This window comes from Vicugna pacos, chromosome 15, assembly GCF_048564905.1.
Source record: "Vicugna pacos chromosome 15, VicPac4, whole genome shotgun sequence".
NCBI lineage: Eukaryota > Metazoa > Chordata > Mammalia > Artiodactyla > Camelidae > Vicugna > Vicugna pacos.
This window is the reverse complement of record NC_133001.1, coordinates 5,960,665-5,986,531: the sequence shown is the minus strand read 5'-3', so window position 1 is coordinate 5,986,531 and position 25,867 is coordinate 5,960,665. Positions and strand designations below refer to the sequence as shown.

General features: G+C 38.3%; 1 protein-coding gene across 1 annotated transcript in view; it reads right to left on the bottom strand.

Annotated features, from left to right (window-relative positions):
- Nucleotides 1–25,867, bottom strand: part of LOC102526173 (substance-P receptor) — a 161,352-nt gene that overhangs the window by 53,321 nt on the left and 82,164 nt on the right. Inside the window, exon 2 of the mRNA XM_072937553.1 lies at nt 12,708–12,902. Coding sequence (XP_072793654.1) covers nt 12,708–12,902 — 195 coding nt within the window. The remainder of the gene's footprint in view (nt 1–12,707; nt 12,903–25,867) is intronic.

Sequence of the window (25,867 nt, the reverse complement as noted above, 5' to 3'; positions counted from 1 at the left end):
ACAGGGTGGGAAAAAATTTTTGCAAACGATGAAACCGACAAAGGCTTGGTCTCCAGAATATATAAGCAGCTAATATGATGCAATAAGAAAAAAATGAACAACCCAATCCAAAAATGGGCAGAAGACCTAAACAAGCAATTCTCCAAGGAAGACATACAAATGATCAATATGCACGTGAAAAAATGCTCGATATCACTAATTATCAGAGAAATGCAAATCAAAACTACAATGAGATATCACCTCACACCAGTCAGAATGGCCATCATTCAAAAGTCCACAAATGACAAATGCTGGAGAGGCCGTGGAGAAAAGGGAACCCTCCTACACTGCTGGTGGGAATGCAGTTTGGTGCAGCCACTGTGGAAAACAGAATGGAGATTCCTCAAAAGACTAGGAATAGACTTACCGTATGACCCAGGAATCCCACTCCTGGGCATATATCCAGAAGGAGCCCTACTTCAAAATGACACCTGCACCCCAATGTTCATAACAGCACTATTTGCAATAGCCAAGACATGGAAACAGCCTAAATGTCCATCAACAGATGACTGGATAAAGAAGATTTGGTATATTTATATAATGAAATACTATTTAGCCATAAAAATGACAACACAGTGCCATTTGCAGCAACATGGATGTCCCTGGAGAATGTCACTCTAAATGAAGTAAACCAGAAAGAGAGAGAAAGAAAAATACCATATAAGATTGCTTATATGTAGAATCTAAAAAAAATAAAAAGAAGAACATAAATACAAAACAGAAACAGACTCATAGACATAGAATACAAACTTGTGGTTGCCAAGGGGGCGAGGCATGTGAAGGGAAAGACTGGGATTTCAAAATTTGTAGATAATGACAGGTATATGCAGAATAGATAAGACAAGATTATACTGTATAGCACAGGGAAATATATACAAGATTTTGTGGTAGCTCACAGAGAAAAAAAAAGTGACAATGAATATATGTATGTTCATGTATAACTGAAAAATTGTGCTCTACACTGGAATTTGACACAACATTGTAAAATGACTATAGCTCAATAAAATTTTTTTTGAATAAGAAAAGAATTCAAAAGTGAGCCATAGTTGAGTAAAAGTAGATTTATTTAGAGAGATGCACACTCCATAAACCAAGTGTAGGCCATCTCATAAGGTCAGAGAGACCACAAGGCGTGGGTGTGGGTGTTTAGTTTAAAGAAAAAGTAGATACATACTCCGTTGACAGAGTGTGAGCCATCTCAGAAGGCAAGAAAAAGTGACAGAGGGTCCTAGGAAATACACATTTCATAGGCAGAATGTGGACCATTTTTCTCAAGGAAGAGTGGTAGCATCCAAGCATGGGATCAGCTAGAAAAATGAGATGGTCCAGGAGATGCAAGGGCTATTAGTTTTTATGGGCTTGGTAACTTCATATGCTGACAAGTGTGAGCATTATTCCAACTACTTTGGGGAAGGGGCTTGGATTGCTGGGAATTGGGCCATTACCCACTTTTTGACTTTTTAGTTAGCCTTGGAACTGTTACAGAGTCTGTGGGAGTGCCAATTACCATGCTAATATATTACAATAAGTGCATAATGAAGCTCAGGATCTACTGGAAGTCAAACCTCCTGCCATCTTTGGCCTCCAGGTCTATTGAGAGTTGAATCTCCTGCCATCTTGGTGATAACTGCTGTGTCATTGCCTTCATGGCTGTGCCCTGCCCCCTTCTCTCCTGTCTTAAATTCAACAGCCAAAAACCTACTTAATAGTACAGTTCTGGAGGCATTCCCAGAACTGTAAGAAAGTTAATAAAATCATTATTATTCAATGCTAAAAGTTTTGGTCATTATAAACAACATGAAGCACAAATAAGAGGTGTAACCACTAGAAAGATGAAGTCAATAATTATTATTTGCAGATGATATGATTGTGTTCATAGAAAAAAAGTCAGCTTAAATACTATTAGAATAAATAAAATGATTAGATAAAAGATAAGCTCGTAAAAACAAATTACTTTGCTAAACCCATGTACTTAAGGTCAATTAATCTACAACAAGGAGGCAAGACCACACAATGGAGAAAAGACAGTCTCTTCAATAAGTGGTGCTGGGAAAACTGGACAGATACATGTAAAAGAATGAAATTAGAACATTCTCTAACACCATATACAAAAATAAACTCAAAATGGATTAAAGACCCAAATGTAAGACTAGATACTATAAAACTCATAGAGGAAAGCATAGGCAGAACACTCTTGGATATAAATTTCAGCAATATTTTTTTTCAAACCAGCTCCTCGAGTAACAGAAATAAAAGCAAAAATAAACAAATGGGACCTAATTAAACTTAAAAGCTTCTGCACAGCAAAGGAAGCCATCAACAAAATGAAAAGACAACCTATAGACTGGGAGAAAATATTTGCAAATGACACAAGCAAAAAGGAACTAATTTCCAAAATATACAAACAGCTCATAGAGTTTAATAGTAAAAAAAAAAAAACCCAATCAAAAAATGGGGAGAAGACCTAAATAGACATTTCTCCAAAGAAGACATCCAGATGGCCAACAGGAACATAAAAAGATGCTCAATATCTCTAATTATTAGAGAAATAGAAATCAAAACTACAAGGAGTTATCACCTCACACCAATCAGAGTGGATATCATTTAAAAGTCTACAAATAATAAATGCTAAAGAGGGTGTGGACAAAAATGAACCCTCCTACACTGTTGGTGGGAATGTAAATTGGTGCAGCCACTATGGAGGAAAGTATGGAGGTTCCTTAAAAAATTAAAAATAGACTTACCATGTGATACAGCAATCCTATTCCTGGACATAATATTCAAAGACAAACATAATTTAAAAAGACACATGAACCTCAGTGTTCATAGCAGCACTATGTACAATATAGCCAAGACATGGAAACAACCTAAATGTCCATCAATAGATGACTGGATAAATAAGATATAGTATATATACAAAATGGAATATTACTCAGTCATTAAAAAGAATGAATTAATGCCATTTGTAACAACATGGGTGGACCTAGAAATTATCATACTAAGTGAAGTAAGTCAGACAGAGAAAGACAAATATCATATGATATCACTTATATCTGAAATTTGAAAAAATGATACAAATTCTATTTACAAACCAAAAACAGACTCACAGACATAGAAAACAAACTATGGTTACCAAAGGAGAAGGGGCACAGAGGGATAAATTAGGGATTGGGGATTGATTAACAGACATATGCTACTATAGATAAAATAGGTAAACAACAAGGACCTACTGTAGAGCACAGGAAGCTATATCTAATTTCTTGTACTAACATATAAAGGAAAATAATTGAAAAGAATAAAAAATAAAATGTATGTGTATGTATAACTGAATCACTCGGCTGTACACCTGAAACTAACGTTGTAAATCAACCACACTTCAATAAAAATTTTTAAAAATTTCTTTGCTATGTTACTAGTTGAAAAATATAAAAGGGATCATTTTAAAATTTGGGATGTGATACTCCAGTTTAAGCCCAATGTAGTTAATTCCCTCTCCTTCTGGAATAGTCCCTGAAATTGTTAAAAAAAATGTAGAAATCCATTTCAGTGCTGGAAGCTAGTACAGGGTGTCTACTGTGGCCCAGAGCAAGTATCTTCAGGTTGCTGAACAGCTGAGACCTGAGCAAAAGAGTCCGGGCTGCTGGAGAAAGAGCAACCCACTAAGGAAAACAGATGTGAGGAAGCTGCCCCAGTGCAGAAGGTTGCAGGGGTGATGCTGAGGAAGGGCTTACGGGAATAGATGAGGCTTGACCTTGAACTTGCTCCTACTTTTGGAATGTGCAGAAGGCATCAGGGTAAGAAACTGTCAGCTCCAGAGCTTGAACAGCTGGGGGCATAAACCCTAATGTCTAGAGAAGGAAATGACCAAGATTAGTAAGGGACATGGAGAACAGACTTGAGGGAAACAATTTATACATGGCATTAACTCTGAGGAGAGGACAATTTTAATTTAATTCTAATTTAAAGAAAATTTCCCTGAACTAGAGATCTGACTTAAAGTTGGAAGGTCTCAGAAATGATAGAAAAATGTAATATAAACTTCCAAATATACATGCATTCTGTTTTTTTAATATAAAGAATAGAGAAGAATCTTAAATGCATACAGGCAGATATCACAAATTATCTAAAATGCAAAAATCAGATGGTGTCCAATTTCTTCACAAAACTAAATGCCAGAAGAACATGTCTAAAGAATTGTGAGAAAATAACTCTGGTTTAATAACTATATAATTAGCCTAACTATTTTTCAGGTGCTAAAATATTCATTTTTATTTCATCTTTTTATGCCCTAGTGATTTTTTTAAGCAATAATATTTTTCTTCTAGAAGTGGATGCCTTAAAATTTTCACATTACTGAATTTTAAAATGCATTGCAAGTAAGAATTTATTTTCAGTTGGAAGCAACTTAAATTTCAGATAGGCAAAAATAAAAAATTTAAATGACTTGTAATCCCACTTCCAAGATAAAAACTGAGCAGAAGATTTTATTGTGTATAGTTTCAGACTGTCCCCCTATAATCTGTAAGTACAAGTAAACACTCTTAAAACACAGTATGGTACTATACTCTACACATTACTTTAAAGCCTGCTTTATTTACTAATTAGAATATCATGAATATATTTTCATATTAATGAACATGCTTGTGCAATGCTATTTTTAACGACTGCACAGTTTTTCATTGTGTGGATGATCCACTACTGATTTAATCATCCTCTACAATTGGGCATTTGCTTCTAAGTTTATAACCTTATAAATCATGCTGATATGAACAGATTGCATATACATTCCTGCTGTATGACTTCTGGAGAATATATTTGTTAACCCAGATCAAGTGTATATTTTAAAGTCTTGATAGATAGGAGCAAAGCATCCTCCTGAAAACAGAGCTTATCTTTCCCATAAACTTTTTAATACTTAACATATTTATTAAGTTTAACCTGAGCTGGTAAATTAAGGAGAAAGTTGTATCCATTATTGGAATACAGGTTTTCATATTCTTTCATGGATGAACTGTTAGATTTTTGATCCTTGCCTTATTCTTATGGATTAGTTGGAGCTCCTCTGTGTTAGTTATATCAGTGGTTTGTCTCAGATGTTTTTCTCTCAGTTTGTCATGTGCAGAACTTCCTCACAAAGTTTCCTGACATCTACAGTATTTAACAAATATGTCTATATCTGTATCACTATGTAATGTCAGTACTCAAACCAACAATTTCTTTTATTTTGGTTTGCCTTGAGTGTTATGCTTCAAAAGCTTCTACTCTATCTCAATTTGTTTGGAATTTATATTGGTTTTAAGTTGTGAGAAAGAAAAACATTTTTATGATTAGCCCAGAATTTTTCCAGAATATGTTTTATGGACAATATTTCTGTGGGATGTTAACAGGGGTTAGTCGAAAGGAGAATTCTTTGATCAACTAAATTTGGGAAACACAAGGTTTAAGAAAAACCATCAGATTTCTTTGCTGCAAAATTATCAGAGTAGAGCCTATTCATTACAATTTAATTTGAAATAGCTAAACACTGGAAGCAATCCAAATATACATCAATATCATGCCAGATAAACAATGTTTTTTCTATACAAAGGAATATTATGCAGCTATAAACAAAAATGAGAATGTTTGCTCTATACTGATGGGATATATCTAAAATAAATTGTTAGGAAAATAAGAATAGGGTATATGATACTTTGTGTTAAGAAAGGAAACAAGTAGAATATATACTTAAACTTTTTTAGATAAGCATAAAGGAACTTTGGAAGGCTTACAAGGAACTAAAAACAGTGGTTAGAGGAAGAAATCACTTTCTGATTACCTTTTTACACTTCCTGGTTTTTAAACCACATGAATATATTACCTCAAAAAATAAATTAAAACAATTTTAAATGGAAAGGCTCTTAGAAGCTTCAGTATGTAAATGTATATAGTGACTCGCTAAGCTGGGGATAGCGGTGGGTTATGTGGTCATCCATTAATTCATTTGAGTTACAGAATCCTACAGATTTGGTGGTTGTCAGGTTTCCAAAGAAAGTTATGGGATAATCCTTACAGAACTGACATACGATCTGTAGCATATACCCTATACAAAATGTTAAATCCTTGGGTTTCTCTGTGTGTGTGTGTGTGTATGTGTGTGTGTGTGATTTCTGTTCTGTTTTTTATTGACCAATTCTATTCCCAGGACTGATTGTTTTAATATTTGGAAGAGTAAGTTACTTCTTATCATTTTTTTTGTTATTTTGCTGATATCAAAATTAACTCTTTTTGCTCAAACTTTCTTGAGCTATTTTTCATCCATTTACTCTTTCAAATGATTTGCTTTAACAGCTACCTAAACATACTTGTTGGAATAATTTGAGAAGAATTGATAGCTTTCTGGAATTATATAAAGATAGAAGGGTGCTTTCACCGTTTTTGGCTATGGTGAATACTGCTGCTATGAACACTGGTGTACAGATGAAAACCATGCATACAGAGAAGGAGGATTGTTTCCCTTCCCTTACGTGTTTTACAGGTTTTGGATCATGTGAAATAATATTTCTCAAATATTCCCTTATGCCATTCAGTAAAGTCTAAAATAGCATGATGTTTTTCATTCTCTCCATATAATTCCCATTTCTTAATTATTCTGTGTTTTTTTGGTTTCTGTTTAAAGGAAATCTGTTAGTCACTTTCTTTTCCCAAGGACTATCACTGATACAAGCTATTTTTTTGTTAATAGATGCTACATTTTAACAAATTTATTTTTGACATTTACTGAGACAAAAATATGATACTTGCCATTGGCCAATGAATTTGACAAAATATAGTAACAGTTTCCTAGTAACTTACTAATCTTGTTTGCTGGAAAAAGTCATGCTCAGAAACAAAACATTGCTATCTTAATAAAATTTTGAATTTTTTTGGTGAGTCTTGTATCTATATTTGTAAATGGAATTGGCCTGAAAGTTTACTTTCAGAGCTTTCTTTGTCAACTTTTTACATTTAAGTCCTATCAAATGTGTATAATAAATTAGCAAGTTCTCCATAGAGTTCTGAACTCTTTAAGTGCTTATAGGATATTTGAAAGAAATTCTCTGCACATATTTTGATCCCCAGAGTCTTTTATAAATGTAATTCCTGAACAGCACTCTCATTCCTCCCCTCTCAAGCTGTACCAATGTGATTATTTACAGTTTCACAGAAAATCACCCGTTTGATCTTACATCCCATTACCTGTTCAAGCCTGGATGTGCTTTCCCTTTCTTTCTCAGTAAGGTCAGCTACCTCTGGAAGTTGATTGTGATAGCACAAAAGAATCCCAAACTGAGTGGTCCCATCTTTCTCAGGCTTACACTTCCACCTCCTAATTAGGTGTGCAGGACGTACTGCCCATGACAGCCCTTGGTGGCTACGGCCTCCTCTTTGTCTCTATCCGCATAGTGTAGTGAAATTTCTGGCATTTGTAGGGCAACCTTCCTAGTTTCTGCATTAATGTAAGCTGCTGCTGCTTCTCCCTCTCCTCCTCCTCCTCTCTCCTCTTGCTTCCCCTTCCCCTTATGCTTCCCCTTCCTCCTTCCCCCTCCCCCCTTCTTCCTCTTCTCCTCCTTCTTCTTTACTTTGTTCATTCTAATTTTCCTTTTCTTCTGGGAGTCAGGGTTAACCCTGACTTGTTTTTATGCCTGTTTGATGCTTGCTTTTAGGCTTGTTTTTATGCAACCATTTCCCCCTGACATGTCAATGCACTTTTCATTATTGGTTTAACTGCTTTCCATCAACAGCGGTGACAATACCAGGAGTGCTGGACTGTATAAATGTAGTGGGTGTCGGGGAGGAGATTAATCACAGCAGCTAGCATAAACAATCCTGGAAACACAAACATGCTGGCACCCTTTTGGCCAAGGCCTGGTGTAGCTTGGCAAAGGAGACACACTTCTTTTCTTTCCCATTTGTGAAATAATCAAGAATGTGGAAAACTGGGGAAGTAACACTGCAGATACTTTTTCTAATATTCTTTTTTCTTTCTTACTCTCTGTTGATTTTAAATTTTCATTATTATTAATGAAAATAAAGAATATTTATAAATATAAAAATTTCAGCTAAGATGGTGGATCATGACATACAAAGGCTAAATAAAGACAAAGGCATGTATTTATAATCTTCTGTTACCATTGGTATTCATAGAGAATTACATTAGAGTTAATATATCCATGTTCATATACACTTCCACAAAATCTCCAGATAAGTAGAGTCATGAGTGATGCTGTTTTCTGACATAGCTTGTTTTCCCAAGACGATTGGTAATATTTGGGATTCCAAACAGGCACCTCTTACTTTGTGCTTAAACTTTAACACAAAGTTATGTGCAAAGAAGTTTAACATAAAATGACATGTGACCAATATTAATAAATTATTCGGGGAAGCTGAAATCCCCCAGGCTTGTCTAAATCTCATTCTTTGGGATGTATTTCTCACTTTCATCCTTGCTACAGACTTTTTCATGGCCTTGTTGGTGAGGCCTCTGATAAAGAAATGTTGGCTCATTCGTCTTCCTTGTCCTCAGGGCATTGCCCTACAACCTTCCAGGACCACTGCCTCTTGGCAGCCTCTTTAGCATCCTCAAGAGTGGGCTTGGATCCAAATAACTTTGAAAGCTATTTATTTGCATTTTGCAGTGCCAAATATTTCTTCTTTATTCTTACATCTTTCTTTCACAGTGCTTTTTTTTCTCCACTAGGAAGCGTCACTTTTGGTTACCCATGAAACTTTTCTTCCTCATAAGTCAATGCTTCACCATTATAAGACTTCCTAGGTAGTGTGAGTTTAGGGCTGTCAAAGCTAAGCTACTGAGTTGCTGAAATTACAGCAGGACTCAATTACAAATTATGACAATATTGCATTAATAATGAGCTCGTCTCCACTTTCATGAGTGTTATGACTTTAGAACAACATTCTGTAACTGCGGATGGTAGACGTAGACAGGGGATGGGCAGAGGACACTGAACCAGCAGGGAGCTAGGGATGTAGCTAGAAGCAGCCCACTTTGAAGTTTGCTGTTTTAGCTTCTTGGTCAGCTAAAAGAAATCATTGGAGTATTCAATTTTCAAAGAAGAGGATTAGTTAACAAACCTATTATTTACATATACACATATATATTCATATCAAATTGTAGAAACATGTTTAATGACATGAAAGAATTTGTTTATGATATAGTAAATGAATTCAGCAGATTATAAGATACATGCAAATGACTCAAATTATGAAAAAATTCAACCCCAATCCTAATAAGAGAAGTGCATTTTTAACTTTAGTGAGCAAAAGTTAAAAATCCTGACAATATAGTCTGTTGGTGAGGCTGTGGAAAAACAGAAACTTTCACACGTTGCTGGAGGGAATGTAAATGAGTACAATCCAATATGGAGGACAACTATAAAAATTTGACTTAGCTATTCCATTTTGGGGATTTTTATTTTATCAATGTATATTTCTAGCAGTCTATAAAGGTTCTCATTGTTCTATGTCTTCACCAAGAATACTAAATGCTTACTTTAATCCGACTACTTAACATTTGCTAGTCTAATGGATGGATAGTAAGATCTCATTATGGTTTTAATTTGCATTTCACTGGTGACGAATAAAGTTGTGTGCCTCTTTATATATTAATTGGTTGTTTGGGTAGCTCTTTTGGTGAGGCACGTTCAAAACTTTTGCTCATTCTTTTATTGGATTGCCTTTCTTTTAAAAGTGCTTAATTTAATGCATGAATTAATAAAGAGTCAGTGATCAATGATCAGGATTAGAGGTTAACCATGCAGCCAGAAGGCAAATGCAGCAATCCAAGATTTTTTATAAAATCATTTTTTTTTTGGAGGGGGAGGTAATTAGATTTATTTATTTATTTTTTAAATGGAGGGACTGGGGATTGAACCCAGGACCCCATGCATGCTAAGCATGCACTCTACCACTGAGCTATACCCTCCACCTATGAAACCTTTTTACGCAATTATCTGACACAAATTATTCATCAGGCAAATTGGGCCCAAGCATCCGCCCACCACACTGTCTGCTGCCAGTCATCTGCCCATGTACCCAGATCAATGAATGACAACTAATAACTGTAGTTAACACTCTCTAGGCTCCTTTCAATGTGCATGACACTGAACTAAGCACATATCTTATTTAGTCCTCTCAATACCTTTATGTGGAAGGTACCATTAGGATTAAAGGCTTAAAGGCTTAAATAACTGGACCATTATGACTCAACTGGAGAGTGATGTAGCCAGGTCCTCACTTCATTCTTGATCTCTCATTTAATTCTATAGCCCATCTTATCCTAATTATTACACTGCCTCAAAGCAAAGTTTCCTTTTGGTTTCAAATTTGGAATTACTGTACACTGTGGAAATGGGAATCGTTAGTTCTAACAGAAGAGAATATAATTAAGTGCTTAGTTTAGAACTGGTAAAACTTAAATTCCCTAAAAAAATTATAACGCATTATGACAGATACTGGCAGAAATAAAATAGGTTTGCGTAAAGCTTCCACTTGGGTTTGTATCACAGACAATATGTAAATGGTGAATGTAGACTCTTTCAACTTACTACTGCATCTATAAACACTTTTACATCTTGACTATATATAATCAGATGCTCTTAATCCAGACTCTTTTTTTTTTAGGTTAAAATCATGAAATAAACAATGATGGCAAACCTCCCCATGCATCCAACAGCAGTTACCTTAAACACTTGAAAGGAGATAAGGCAGTCAAAAACATTGCATCTCAAAGGACTTTCCAATTATTAATAAGCATAAAACAGCAACATGCTTAAAAGTAAAACACTAAACACTACTGTTTCTTGGAGAAGATCCCAAAGATCAATGGGGAAATAAGTCTATATTTCCAAGTTACATTTTGAATTTGTTGGAAGACAAAAGAACTGTGCTGATTTGAAACAAAAAGTTGCAGAAAGGTGATCAGACTTTGAAAGATCATGAGAACTAAGAACTGAGCTATATAGTCCATGAAGCTGATGGCAGTTTCTGAAGCAGTTTATATAATGAGCTTTAATTCATGGGGTGATTTTTTTCTCCACCTTTGGAGGGAAAATTCTGGCTTGAACATGTTCATGGGTCCTGTACAGCTTGTAAAGCTGTGTTCTTTCTTCCAGTGCAACCCTGCTCAGGCTTATAGTTTCATTTGAAAGAAAAATGTTCAATGTCTCCTAGGCGGAGCATTAATCCTCCCACTGCTTGAACAATTAATCCCATTGTCTGCATCTGGAAGGCAAAGTCTGAGCCTTATGGATTGCTTTCTGTATACCTCTATGTGCAGCAGGCTTTTGGACCCTCAAATCTTGGGGACCACAGGTACAGTGTCTCGTTTTACCATTTAATAAGCTCAAAGGCCTATAATGACTATACTGCTACCTGATGGATTTGGTGCGATAATAGCATCACACCTTCTGGGCGGCATCTACTAGCTTACAAGGTGAGAACACATTCTCTTGTCCACTCCCCAGAACAGCTGTTTATGGAAGGCAGTGCTTGGTCATCTTCCATTCTAACAGTGAGGGGAGACTGTGACCTTGCCCTCGGTCACACAGCTGGTAACTTGGCAATCTCATAGTTAAAACCCAGATCTCCTAACTCTAACACCAGTGTTCTTTTATGATTCACTTAATGAACCCAAGATTGGACAATTATAGAGGACTTTCAAAAGGACCCACATTATCAACGTGCTCTGAGTCCAGAAAATGGTTGGTAATATAAATGTCGCATTGCTGCTCACTTGAACAGAACAAAACAAAGAATAAGCCACTTTAATACTGCCTCTAGGATAAGGAGTCTTGGAAGAAATTGCCAGGATACCTTTGAAAAACCCTCAGTGTGATCAGTCAGGCCCCTGGAAGTGAAGCAGGCCTGCCCTGTGGGGGGGCCTGTGACTCCTAAGGTCTCAGTGTCCTGGCCTGGCCTTCCCATGCAGTTCACATGTATATATATTATTTTTCCAACTGTGCAATCCTGGAAATTGACTGTTTTGGTTTTGTTTTCCCCAGAGACAGATCCAGAGACCAAGATTCAAGTGCAAATGACGTATTTGGGAGAAGAAAGAAACACCAGTAGGGAGTGGGGCCAACAAAGGGTGTGTCATTGAGGCAGCCGCCACCAGGGTGACTGGCGATTAATCCCAAGAGTAAACCCTGAACACAGGAAAACACACACGCCAGAGACACCCCACCTGAAGGGCGAGGGGGCTGGGGTATCTACACGCCAACTCCCAGCAGTCCTTGTCGAGAACTGCTGGGAGTGGGGGTCATTCCCTCACCGTCTGCCATGCTGTGCAAGAGGGCAAGGGGCCATTCCATAGGTTAAGAAAAAGTTCCCAGCAAAGGAATGCAGACACTAGCAGGCAAAGTTTCTGGCAAAACATATGAAGAATATGGAAGTGCACCCAAATGGTATGCTATAACAGGACCCAGGTTTTACATGTTAAAAATTTTCATTCAAAGTCCAAAATAGTGTTTGGGACATAATGGTCCCCTGATAAGTATGGGCACATTAACCTGATATTAGAGGGGTTGTGAGAAATGTTTACAGATACACATTAAATCCTAAGCAACAAAAGAACATGGAAAGAGAGAAGGAACAAGAAAGGACAGCAAAGGCCCTGGAGGGTTGTCTCTACTCACACTTTCTCATAAACCTTGTCGGAGTGCTCCGGCCATTCGATCATGCACACCACTCTGCTGGGCATGGTCTCTGTGGTTGAGTAGTAGCCCTGGGGGAAGGCCAGCAGGAGAGCCAGGACCCAGATGACACAGATGACCACCTTGGTGGCCGTGGCTGACAGTCGGGGCTGGAGGGGGTGAATGATGGCCATGTACCTGGAACAGAGAAGAAGAGACAAAATTCCAGTTTGGTCCCAAAATCTTCACTGGTGACCATGCGTTGCTGCTGCCCAATGAGAAGTTCCCCAGAAGCCCTTTGAGACCCGGTGAGTTTTACAGCTGTCTTCTTTGTCATATTCTGTCCTTAAGCTTTATGACTTCCATGGCATAAACACTAAAATCCATTAGAAAATTTAGTCAGATTTTTTCAGTATTTTAGAACCCATTTAGCAACAATCCAGGAGAGAAATTTTCATCATTAGAACACTCCTGCTAGGGACTTGATGCCCGAGTGTAGGTCGGTGGCTTACCATGAAGTCAGAAAACTAAGACCAATGCTGTAAATGTATTCAATATAAAGCATATCTTTATCCTTTTGGACTAAGGAATAATGGGGAGAGAAATAGTCATTTTTAAAGTCCTGCTGGGGCAATTTCAAAGGCCAGCAATCCTGTATGGGTCCATACAATTCAAAGGTAAGTCAATGCGTATGAATGAGAAAGGAGTGGCCTAAGCCAGTGAAAAACAATGGCTCCTGGAGAAATCTTCACCAATTCTTTGAATATAGCAAAGTTAATGTGTGGCTAACAACATGTGCTTCATGTAGAGAAAGAGACTCTCTACTTCCTCAGACAGACACAGCTGAGCGCATCAAGGGCCAGGGTGGATGAAACCCCACTGCGGGAAAGGGGGAAGCAAAGTGAATGATGACTTCAGGCCCAGAGCCATTTCTCCACTTCTTACTTGGGATCGAGCACTGAATGGTGGCATCTGAGTAAGTGTCCATGTTCAAATTTGTGTGCAGCCTCTGAGATTCAGCAGAGATTTTAGAATAAATATACCAATCATCATTTCATATCAGTTATAATCACATGAAGTCTGCCTTCTGCGTTTAAAAAGCCCTCTGCCTTTTAAAAGGCTAAGGTTAGCCCCGTCCCCTAACACCCCTGCCCCAAGCTGTCAAGGTGTGTGTTGGGCAGGAACCAAGCCGCCTGGGATCGGACACCCTTCTGGGGTGCGGCTCCCTTCCCCAACAATGTGAGGGGCTCTCCTGCCTGGGATCTTGTTCTCTGGAGGGTGCTGGGCTCAAAGTTGCCATGGTCAAGTACCCCCACCCCACTGGCCTGGTTACAGGGTCCTCAAAGGAGGGGAGCTCCACCTCCTTTCCCACCCCTTCTGGATTTGTTACTGTCTTGCACTCTTAAGATCTGCCAATAAAGATTGCTCACACTGAAAAATTTTTTTTCTTGCCAAGTTTATGTATCTATCCCCTAAAATATGCATTTTCTTCAGAGTAAGAATTATGTCTGATACTGCCTTTGGTGTTTATTTTCTGACAAATCCTCAGACTCATGCATTTGATTCTCTGACATGCAGGTATTTCTGGCATCCATGGGACTGAACTGTCAAAGGAGACTTCAGAAATGAGCAGACAAATAGCACAGCTGTCAGCTGGCTCCACATAATTCCACATAATTCTCTTTTACAGTCTTTGGACACCTAGGATCTCTAAGGCAGGAACTGGGGCCAGGGTTACAAGCAAAGCAATTGCATTCAGTAAATGCACCTCAAATTCACTCTGGACACCTGCCATACCCAGAGCACCGTGTTCCCTTCTGGACTCTGAGCTTCTAATTTCTCCAAGGAGAAAAGGCACATAAATATAAGCAGCCATAAAACATGACAGTAGGATATGTGGCCTCTAGCGTTAATCTGATAAATGCCTTGGACCCTTAGAGAGGAGGCAGAGGTAATCAAGACTTGGAATGGCAGGTGGGCTATTGAAGTGTTTATAAGGCGGATGCTGGATTCGGTGAGCGTGCTGAGCATCCGGCTGGAAGGGCAGGAAGTATTCGAGACTCCTTCCCTTCTCCACGTTGTGATCAAACAAATAAATCTTCCCGGTCTGAGGAGCTTGATGGCTCCATTTTCACGAAGGCTTCCCTGATAGTCTGCTTCTCATCCTCAACTTCAGAATACACTTTCTTGCTGGGGACCTAGGTTTTCCTTCTTTGGTCTCTAACAGCGATGCCACTGAAGGTGTTCAGTGTATGAAGACTAAATGTTAGGATGCCTCAGGTCAGGCTTTACCTGTGTGATCAAAGCCCCTCCCACCCCAAAGGAACTCCCCCAGGATGTTTTCCTTCTGTCTCTTTTGGAAAGTGGGTATGTAGTCTTGAAGTAGGAGAGAGTGGAATCAGGAAGAGACTTGCAAAAGATACTATGGTGGAGGTGAGTAGTATTCTATCAATTTCTGGGTGTTTCATTGGTTAGTTGGTGGCTATAAAGTCTGTCACTGAACTGCCATCTACAGAGCATCAAAAGGGCAAAGGCAACCCTCAAAATGTGGTAAATCAAGCACTGTCTGGCTACTTCCAAGAAGTCCAGTACACCACAGACCTGATGACCGCCCATCCTTGGGGTGATATCCTGAAAAGAACTCTGAGAATCCTTGATTTCCCTCCTGGTTCAGCCCCTTTATTACTGCCTGAGAGCAATGAAGTCTTGGCTTTCCTTCTAGTCATGGGGTGGTGGACAAGGGAACCCCAGAATCGGAGCTAGTGGAGTTGGACTTGTGCAACCACTGTTGTCTTCCTTCTAATTTGCCAAAGGTCTATACATGGAAGGTCATGGCTAAAATCTCTTTGATCACTTCCTAGAGGCAAGTACTTGCCTTTACAAAGTTGAACATGCAGCCATGAAAATGCTGGTGTCAGCCACTCATGAGCTCCTGCTTTCACCGTGGCTGTGCATTCTCAGGCTTCACAGGGATTTGGGGAGGATGCGCAGGGGAGAATGTGGTAATTACATTGTCCCCTTTGGATATTATCTCAAATGCAAAATTTTAATTTACTTTTAACTCAGGATTAATGTCCAATATATTTAATAAATGTAACCGAACACCCATCCTCATGCCTGAATTAGTGATACACCACTCAGAATCTACTGTGACTGGGGCTTAAGGGGGATTGCATCAGCTATTGGTGCTGCAGGTCCAAATGGGTGGCAGAAACCACATTTTATTTTTATTGCAAAAATGTAATTTGGGAGCCCATTTCAGTTCACACTGCCACTTCTTGAGTGTATGAACTATTTTAGTGACAGATGAAGGTACTGTGCACATAAAGCCAGAGAGAATAAAAAATACTGGCTTTAAAAAACATATATATTTTTATTGGTACAAAATAGAACCATTTATAAATCTCCCTCCTCTCATTTCTCCCCTTTTTGTTTTCTTCTTTTTCTCTCTTGCAACTCTCACTTCTGCGGCTTGTGGGACATGCTTCTTTCTATTTGTTCAAAATCTAATACCACTTGGATGTCTTGTCTGCAGATGGACACATATTTTCTTTCTTACCATTCATTCTTAGCTTGATTCCATTAACATACATTTTTATATTTATTTGCAACCATCCTGAACAATTCTGGCTTATTCGGTTGTAAGCTATCACAGAGCAAGGGCTGCAAGCCTCAGGAAATTATATTCAATAAATATTTATCGACCGCATTGTGCTCATGGGGCTAGAAGGCAGTCAATGAGATGTCTTTCTAGTTTATATATAAATCATCAGGCTGCCAGAGACAGGGGTCCGGAGGCTGTGTGAGAAGTGGATCACGTTCTCCATCGCAGGTTGTTTCAGTCCCACGGAGGGCCGCCAGCTCTGATTTGAATTGTATGTGGCCTCCCAGATGAAAACTTGAGCTACTGTTTTCCTCTCGCATGATTGTGCTTTATAAAAAGAACTCTCCTTGTAGTCCTTTAAGTCTAGCAAAATAGAAGGCTGCACAGTTTTTTAAACATACAGTGAAACAATCTGATAGCGAGAAAGAACTCCAATCTTCTGACACGCCGCAGTCTCCTCATAACGTACTTCTATGCCAGCCCTAAGTCTTTGGGCAAAGAGAGTGCCTTTGCTCTGCTGGGAGACCTGTCTCGCCAGGCCTTCCTGCCACGCTTTCCCTCCAGTTCCATTCCCTGCTCTCCCTTATCCCTTAGCTCACTTCTCCCTGGGATGGCACAAGTTTCTTTTAAGAGACACCATCTTCCTGGGTTCCAAAGACCAGGACGGGTGACAGCTGGGAGCAGGGCTGCTGTAGTCTAGTTCAAGGGTCAGCACATTTTTTTCCTGTAAAAGGCCAAACAGTAAATATTTTAAGCTCTATGCCCTATACCATTTCTGTTGTCACTACTCAAGCCTGCCTCTGCAGCGTGAAAGCCGTCACAGACAAGGCAACTGCTGGCCATGACTGTGTGACTACGCACTTTCATTTACAAAAGTGCTGGTGACTGACTTGGCCCCTGGGCCACAGTTTGCTGATCTTTGGCCTAGTTCATGAGAATTGTGGAGCAGAAGGGATTAGAACATAGGAGAACAAAGTGTTTTCTTCAGAAACATTCTTTACTTCTGCCAGACTGAGGACTCTAAGACTGAGGCTCACTGCACAGATAAATCTTACAGCTCACGAGCAGTCAGCAGGGTGGTCTGTCACAAGCCATGACCCAGAATCTCACAAGAGTGGTCACTCAGCCCGGGATATTTTTCCTTCTCAGCCTCCTTTTGGCTGACTCCTACTTATGTTCAAGGCTTGGCCCAGTCATTGTGTCCTTGTGGCTGGATTAGGTGCCCCGCCTTCACTGCTGTGAGGATCTCTAAGTATGTGCCAACCACACTTCACTTTATTTATCTATTTGTGCATCTGTCTCTTCTCTCTTTATCCTCCACAGATTCTTTGAGGATGGCTGTTGCTGTGACTTACTCACGTTGGTTTACTTGGCTTCCTCAGTGCCTAAGCTATCGTAACTACTCAATGAAATCTTAATTGAATAAGTGAATATGCAGATTTCTTGGCACAAAGCAGGGACTCCATAAACGGTTATTGAATGCAAATACACGCAGGAGGTAGGGCATAGCTCAAGTGGTAGAGGGCATGCTTAGCATGTGTGAGGCCCTGGGTTCAAACCCCAGTACCTCATCTGAAAATAAATAATAAAACCTAATGACATAATACAATAAATAAATTAATTTTAAAAAATTTTCAATAATAAAGCTTAAAAAACTTAAAAAGAAAATACATGCAGCAGGGGAAATACATGCATATTACACATTTGTTTCTCACAGTCTGAATATAGGTGAGAATAATTATTGCTCAGTGTTTTCTGTCACACAGACACCTGGGGTCATTACTCATGAGGGACTTCACTGGATCTGGGTCTTCAGAATGTCCTAGTTCTTGACATTAAACCCTTAAATAAATTCTCATAATATTTTTCAACTAACTTCTGCATTGACCAGTATGTTGGGAAATGTACAAAACTCAATCTTTCTACATGGTGTCACACTCTGGCTCTTCCTCTGAACAAGAGGTCACTTCAGTCTTTCTCATACTCCCCTCCCTTCCATTACAAAAGGCACACAGTCTTTCTCCCTGAAGGCACTAACATTTCATTAGTTGAGGTTTTCTTCCAGGACATTTCTTTATTCATCAAAATCCAGTGACCTCATTTAGCCAAATCACTTGACCAGAAACTTTGTCTATTCAACTAAGACTAAGTTCACAAACTATAATCAAAGAGGTCTTTGAGCAGCCAATAGAAAAGGCCCAGCATTTACATACTGCTAAAGCATTTTGGTAAGGGCAGGGCCCCACACATTCTCATTGCTGGGTTATGCACAATTCTAAAAAGCATGTGTTTTTTTGCCTCCCAGTTCAATGTTGATTCATAACACTGTCGGTGGACACACTTCCAAAAGTGCCAACTGACAGCAAGAGTTCAGTCAACAAGACCATAAAAAATGGATGCAAAGACAAGGTGTGGTATATTTATACAATGGAATACTACTCAGCCATAAAAAAGAATAAAATAATGCCATTTGCAGCAACATGGATGGACCTAGAGATTGTCATTCTAAGTGAAATGACCCAGAAAGAGAAAGAAAAATATCATATGATATCACTTATATGTGGAATCTAAAAAGAAAAAAAAAAGCAAATGAACTTTTTGAAAAACAGAAACAGACTCACAGACATAGAAAACAAACTTATAGTTACCAGGGTGGAAGGCAGTGGGAAGGGATAAATTGGGAGTTTGAGATTTGCAGACACTAACTACTATATATAAAATAGATAAACAATATCACATGGAACTATATTCAATATCTCGTAGTTACTTATGGTGAAAAAAGAATATGAAAATGAATATATGTATGTTCATGTATGACTGAATCATTGTGTTGTACACCCCAAATTGACACATTTTAAACTGACTATACTTCAATAAAAATATACATATTAAAAAAAAAAAAAAGAAAAACAGAAACAGACCCTCAGACATAGAGAACAAACTTGTGGTTACCAGGAGGGAGAGGGAGTGGGAGGGGATAAATTGGGCATTAGAGATTTGCAGATACTAACTGGTATATACAATAGATATACAATAGATAAACAGCAAGTTCGCGCTGTACATCACAGGAAACTATATTTGATATCTTGTAGTAACAAAAACAAAAACCAAAACCAAACAAACAAAAAGAAATGGATACAAAGACAGATGGAACCAAGAGCTTGTGACAATTTAGAGTGAATTGAAGGAGGGGATGTGGCTGACTGTTGTCCAAGCTGTCCTATTTAAGTGTGATCAAAGAAGGACTTATGCGTTTCAAAGATGATTCAGATATAAAGACTTCAGCCAGGGCTACCATAAAAGTACACATAACTAAGGCCTGAAATTAATTATGGGGAAAATGGAATAAAGATCTAAACTAAATATAATATCCTGAGTGTTTTGAGGAGCAGCCAGGATGACAAAGTAGGAAGACCCTGAGCTCAACAACTTCCATGGGCACACAAAAATTGGAACTACTTACAGAGCAACTATCTGTGAGAATGACTTGAAGATGAGCTGAAAAGATTTTCCACAACTAAATATACAAAGGAGGAACCACAAGGAGACAGCGGGAGGGGCAAAGACATGGTATAGTCAAGGCCCACAACTCTGGGGAGGTGACCACAAACAGGAGGATAATCACAATTGCACAGGTTCTTCCCAAGGACTGAGAGGTCCAAGCCCCATGTAGGGGTCCCCAGCCCAGAGGTCTTTTGAGAAGGTGAGTCCTCAGAACATATGGCTTTGAAGGCCAGCCAAGCTTGTAGCCCCCGACTGTGGGAACAAAGGAACGAGCCTTGGGCTGGAATGGTAAACAAGTTATAAAAAGTTGCAGACTCAGAGGTGAGAAGGCTGGTTAGCCAATGACGGGTAAGATCCCGGGGGGGGGGGCAACCTAAGACAGGCACAGCCTCCTGAGTCCAAGAAGAATGTTGTTAAACAGCTGTTTCTCATACGTTCTGCCCTGATAAGCTGTAAGGCTCGCTGGTGCCAACACAAACGTGATTTACCAAAATGTAAAGGGTCTTCTGACCTTGAGCCACACACTGCCTGTTAACCATTTCCCTTATTATTCTTCTTTGCTATATAAGACTATGTAACTTAATAAAGCTTTAGAGCAGCCATCAGCTATCTCCACATACAGTGTGTATGTGTACATGATATTATGACACCAACAAAGCTTGCATATAGTAGAGCTGGAGGGCTTTAAGAAATGGGGTCTACTCTTAAAAGTATATGCGAAATTTCACACTCTTTGAGACCCTGTGCAGAAGCAGCAATTTGAAAGGAATCTGGGTCAGATCCACTTGCTGATCGTGAAGAGTCCCCAAAGAGAGGCAGGAGGCAACCGGGACTCCCATTGGAGACATAAACAATAGAGGCAGCTATTTTTGAGAGCTCATGCTACCATGAGGACCCTGCAGCTGACAGTCACCATCTTGGCATCTTCCCTCTAGCCTATTAACACAGGAATCAGGCCCCATGTACTAGTAGTCCAGGACCAGTCCTGGGACCCTCTGTGCCATGCAGCTAACTATGCCAGGACTCAACAATGCCCATCAGTAGGATGGGATCAGCCCAGGGACCCCCTGGGCTGCAACCAACCATGAGTGGATGCTAACCACTAAGCAGTGGACCAGGAAAAGTTCCATGGCCTCCTTGGCCACACAGCCATCCTGGGATCCAGCACCACCCACCAGCAGGACTGCACTAGCCCAAGGGACACTCAAGACCCTGGCCCTGCCCACTAGTGGGCCAGTGTCAGGACTGGAACCCACTGCACCTGCAGTCAGTCACCCCAGGACCAGTGCTTGCCCACCAGTGTCTGATAGCATACACACGAGGCAGGACTGGCAGCCAGCTGGGCTGGGGAAGACTCCTACCTAATAGCACACTCACAGTAGCTGATTCTACCACACCAGGTGAGCACTTTCATCCCACATACAGTGCACATCAAGATAACATAGCTTTTGTGTCCAGAGGACAGTGTGCTGCTGGGCCCCATTAGACATCTACTACATGAGGTCACTTCTCCAAGAATGGGAAATGTAAACAACCTAATATATACAAATAAACATAGAGACTTAGGCAAAAGACAACAAAGAAATGTATTCCAAATGAATGATAAAATAAAATCCTGGAAGAAAGTCTAAGTGAAGTGGAGAAGAGCAATGCACTGAATACAGAATATGAGGTAATGATCATAAAGATGCTCAATGAATGCAGGAGAAGAATAGAATGAGCACAGTAAAAATTTTAACAAAGAGTTAGAAAATGTAAAGAAGAACAAAACAGTGCTGAAGAATACAATAATGGAAATAAAAAATACACTAGAAGGAATCAAAAGTAAGTTAGCTGACACAGAGGAATGGATCACTGATTTGGAAGACAGAAGACTCAAGCTAAACAGAAAAAGGAAAAAAACATCAAATGTACTAACATTTGCATTACAGAGGACCCAGAAAAAGAAGAGAGAGGGAAAGGGGCAGAGAACTTATTTGAAACTATAATAGCTGAGAAATCCTCTAACCTAGGAAGTGAAACAGGCATCCAGATCCTGGAAGAACAAATAAGATTAACTCAAGGAAGTCCAGGCAAGTAACATAATGAAATGTCAAAAATTAAGAGAGTATATTAAAAGCAGGAAGAAAAAAGCAGATAGTTACACAAAAGAATACTTTCTTAGGACTGTCTGCTGATTTTTCAGCAGAAACATTGCTGTCCAGAAAGAAGTGGCATGATGCCTGCAAAGTATTAAAAAGAAATAACTTACAAACAAGAATGCGCTACATGGCAAGGCTATCATTCAGATTCAAAGAAGAGGTAAAGAGTTTTACAGACAAGGAAAAGCTAAGAGTTCAGCACCACTAAAGTGGCTTTACAAGAAATGTTAAAGATACTTCTCCAAGTGGAGGCAAATACACAGCAAAGGTAGTGGATCAACCACTTATAAAGTTAGCAGGAAGACTAAACGAGAAAAGATTTAAAATAATTTACATCCACAATAAGTAGCTAATGAATACACAAAACAAAAATATGTAAAATATGATGTAAAAATATTAAACATAGTGTGTAGGGAGTAAAAATGAAGGGTAATTTGAATGCATTTGGACTTAAGAGATCAGAGATCACCAACTTAAAATAATCATTTATGTATATCTGTATATAAACCTCACAGTAACCACAAACCAAAAATCTATAATGGATACACATACAAGAAAGAGAAAGGAATCTAAACAACAGTAAAGACAGTCATAAAATCACAAGATAAGAAAGCAAAAGAAGAAAGGAACAAAAAAGAACTATAAAAACAACCCCAAAACAAGGAACAAAATGGCAATAAGTACATACCTATCAATAATCACTTTAAATAAAAATGGGCTAAATGCTCCAATCAAATACAGAGTACCGAATGGATACAAAAACAAGACCTACACATGCTGTCTGTAAGAGACTCACTTCAGGTCTAAAGACACATACAGATTAAATGACAGGGGATAGAGAAAGATGGTCCATGCAGATGGAAACAGAGAGAAAGCTGGAGAAGACATAGTTATATTAGACAGTATATGCTTTAAACCAAGACTGTAACAAGAGACAAAGAAAAGGACATTGCATAATGATAAAGGGATCAGCCCCAAAAGAAGACATAACAATTATAAATTCTGGCCACAAAACAAGTCTCAATAAATCTAAAAAGATTGAAATTGTATCAAGCATCTATTCTGAGCACAGTGGTATGAGACTAGAAACCAACTACAAGAAAAAAACTGCACAAACACTTGGAGGCTAAACAGTATGCTACAAAACCACCAATGGGTCACTGAAGAAATCAAAGAAGCAATAAAAAAGACCTGGAGACAAATTGAAAATGGAAATACAATGATCCAAAATCTATGAGATGCAGCAAAAGAAGTTTTAAGAGGGAAATTTATACCAGCTTACCACAGGAAACAAGAAGAATCTCAAATAAACAACCTAACCTTACACCTAAAGGAAATAGAAAAAGAAAAACAAACAAAACCAAAAGTTAGTGGAAAAAAAGAATTTAAAAAATATCAGAGCAGAAATAAATGAAATAGAGACTGTAGAAAACAACAGAAAAGATCAATGAAATTAAGAGCTGATTCTTTGAAAAGATAACAAAATTGATAAACCTTTACCCAGACTCATCAAGAGAAAAAGAGGACCTAAATAAATAAAATCAGAAATGAAAAAGGGGAAGTTACAAACCAATATCACAGAAATACAAAAGATCTTAAGAGATTACTATGAAAAATTATACATCAATAAAATGGACAACCAAGAAGAAATGAATAAATTCTTAGCAACGTACAATCTCCCAAGACTGAATCAGGAAGAAATACAAAATATGAATGGACTAATTAACAGTAATGTACTTAAATCAGTAATTTAAAAATTTCTCAACAAACAAAAGTGCAGAAACAGTTTCACAGGTGAACTCTACAAAACATTTAAAGAAGAGTTAATGCCTATCCTTCTGAAATTATTCCAAAAAATTGAAGAGGAAGGAACACGTCTAAAATCATCCTATGTGACCAGCATCAACCTGATACCAAAATCAGGCACAAAAAAGGAAATTACAGGGCAATAAGACTAATGGACATAGATGTAAAAGTCATCAACAAAATATTAGCAAATTGAATTAGATGGTGTATTAATAGGATCATTCACTATGATTCAGAGGGACCTATCATAGGGATTCAAGGGTGGTTGAATATCAGCAAATCAGTCAATGTGACACCCACATAAACAAACTGAAGAATAAAAATTAAATGGTCATTTCAATAGATGCAGAAAAATCTTTTGGCAAAATTCAATATCCATTTATGCTAAACATTCAACAAGTGGGTATAGAGGGAACATACCTCAACATAATAAAGGCCGGATATGACAAGCTCACAGCTACCATCATACTCAATGGTGAAATGCTGAAAGCATTTCCTCTAAGATCAGGAACAAGACAAGGATGTGCACTCTTCCAACTTTTATTCAGCATTGTACTGGAAGTCCTAGATCCAGCAATCAAACAAGAAAAATAAATAAAAGGAATCAAAATTGGAAAGGAACAAGTCAAAGTGTCACTGTTTGCTGATGATGTGATGTTGTATATAGAAAATCTTAAACACACCACTGATAACCATTCAAACTGAAAAATTAATGTACAGAAATCTGTTGCCTCTCTATACACTAATAATGAAGTATCAGGAAGAGAAATTAAGAAAACAATCCCATTCAAAATCTTATCAAAAATAAAATACCCAAGAAATGAACCTAGCCAATGAGGTAAAAGACCTGTACTCTAAAACACTATAAAACACTGATGAAGTAAATTGAAGATGACACAAACAGATGGAAAGATAGATCTTTTCATAAATTGGAAAAATTAATATTGTTAAAATGATCATATCACCCAAGAAAACCTACAGATTCAATGCAGTCTTTATTAAAAAAAATGGAATTTTTCACAGAACTAGAACAAGCAATTTTCAAATTTGTGTGGAAACACAAACGATCCCAAATAATCCAAGTAATCTGAGAAAGAAGAACAAAGCTGAAGGTATCACATTCCCTGATTTCAAACTATACTACAAAGCTACAGTAATCAAAACAGTATGGTACTAGCATAAAAACACATAGCTCAATAGAACAGAATAGAGAGGCCAGAAATGAATGCACAGTTATATGGTCAATTAATCTTTGACAATGAAGCAAGCATCTACAGTGGGTAAAAGACAGCCTGTTCAATAAAAAAAATGGGAAAACAGGGCAGCTACATGCAAAAGACTCACACTGGATTTCTTTCTCATAATATATACAAAAATAAACTCAAAATGGATTAAAGACCCAAATGTAAGACCTGAAACCATAAAACTCCTAGAAGAAGGCATGGATATGATCTCTGACATTGGTCTAAGCAATATTTTTTTGGATATGTCTCCTCAGGCAAGAGGAACAAAAGCAAAAGTACACAAATTGGACTACACCAAACTAAAAATCTTCTGTGCAGTAAAATAAACTGTCAACAAAACAAAAAGGCAGCCAACTGAATGGGAGAAGATATTTGCTAATGATATATCTGATAAGGGGTTAATATCCAGAATACACAAATAGCTCATATAACTCACCATCAAAAACAAACAAACAAACATACAAACAAACAAACCCCAAGGAACCTGATTTAAAGAATGGGCAGAGGACCTGAATAAACATTTTTCCAAAGAAAATACACAGATGGCCAACAGGCACATGGACAGATGCCCGACATCACTAATCATCAGAGAAATGCAAATCAAAATCACAATGAGATATCACCGCATACCTGTCAGAACATCTATTATCACAAAGACGACAAATAACAAGTGTTGGCAAGGATGTAGACAAGAGGGAACCCTTGTTCATTGCTGGTGGACATGTAAATTGGTACAGCCACTATGGAAAGCAGTATGTAAGTGCCTCAAAAATTAAGAATAGAACTATCATATTCATCAATTCCAATTTTGGATACTTGTCCAAAGAAAAGATATGGAATAACCCTCTCTGGTAAGCTTAGTAG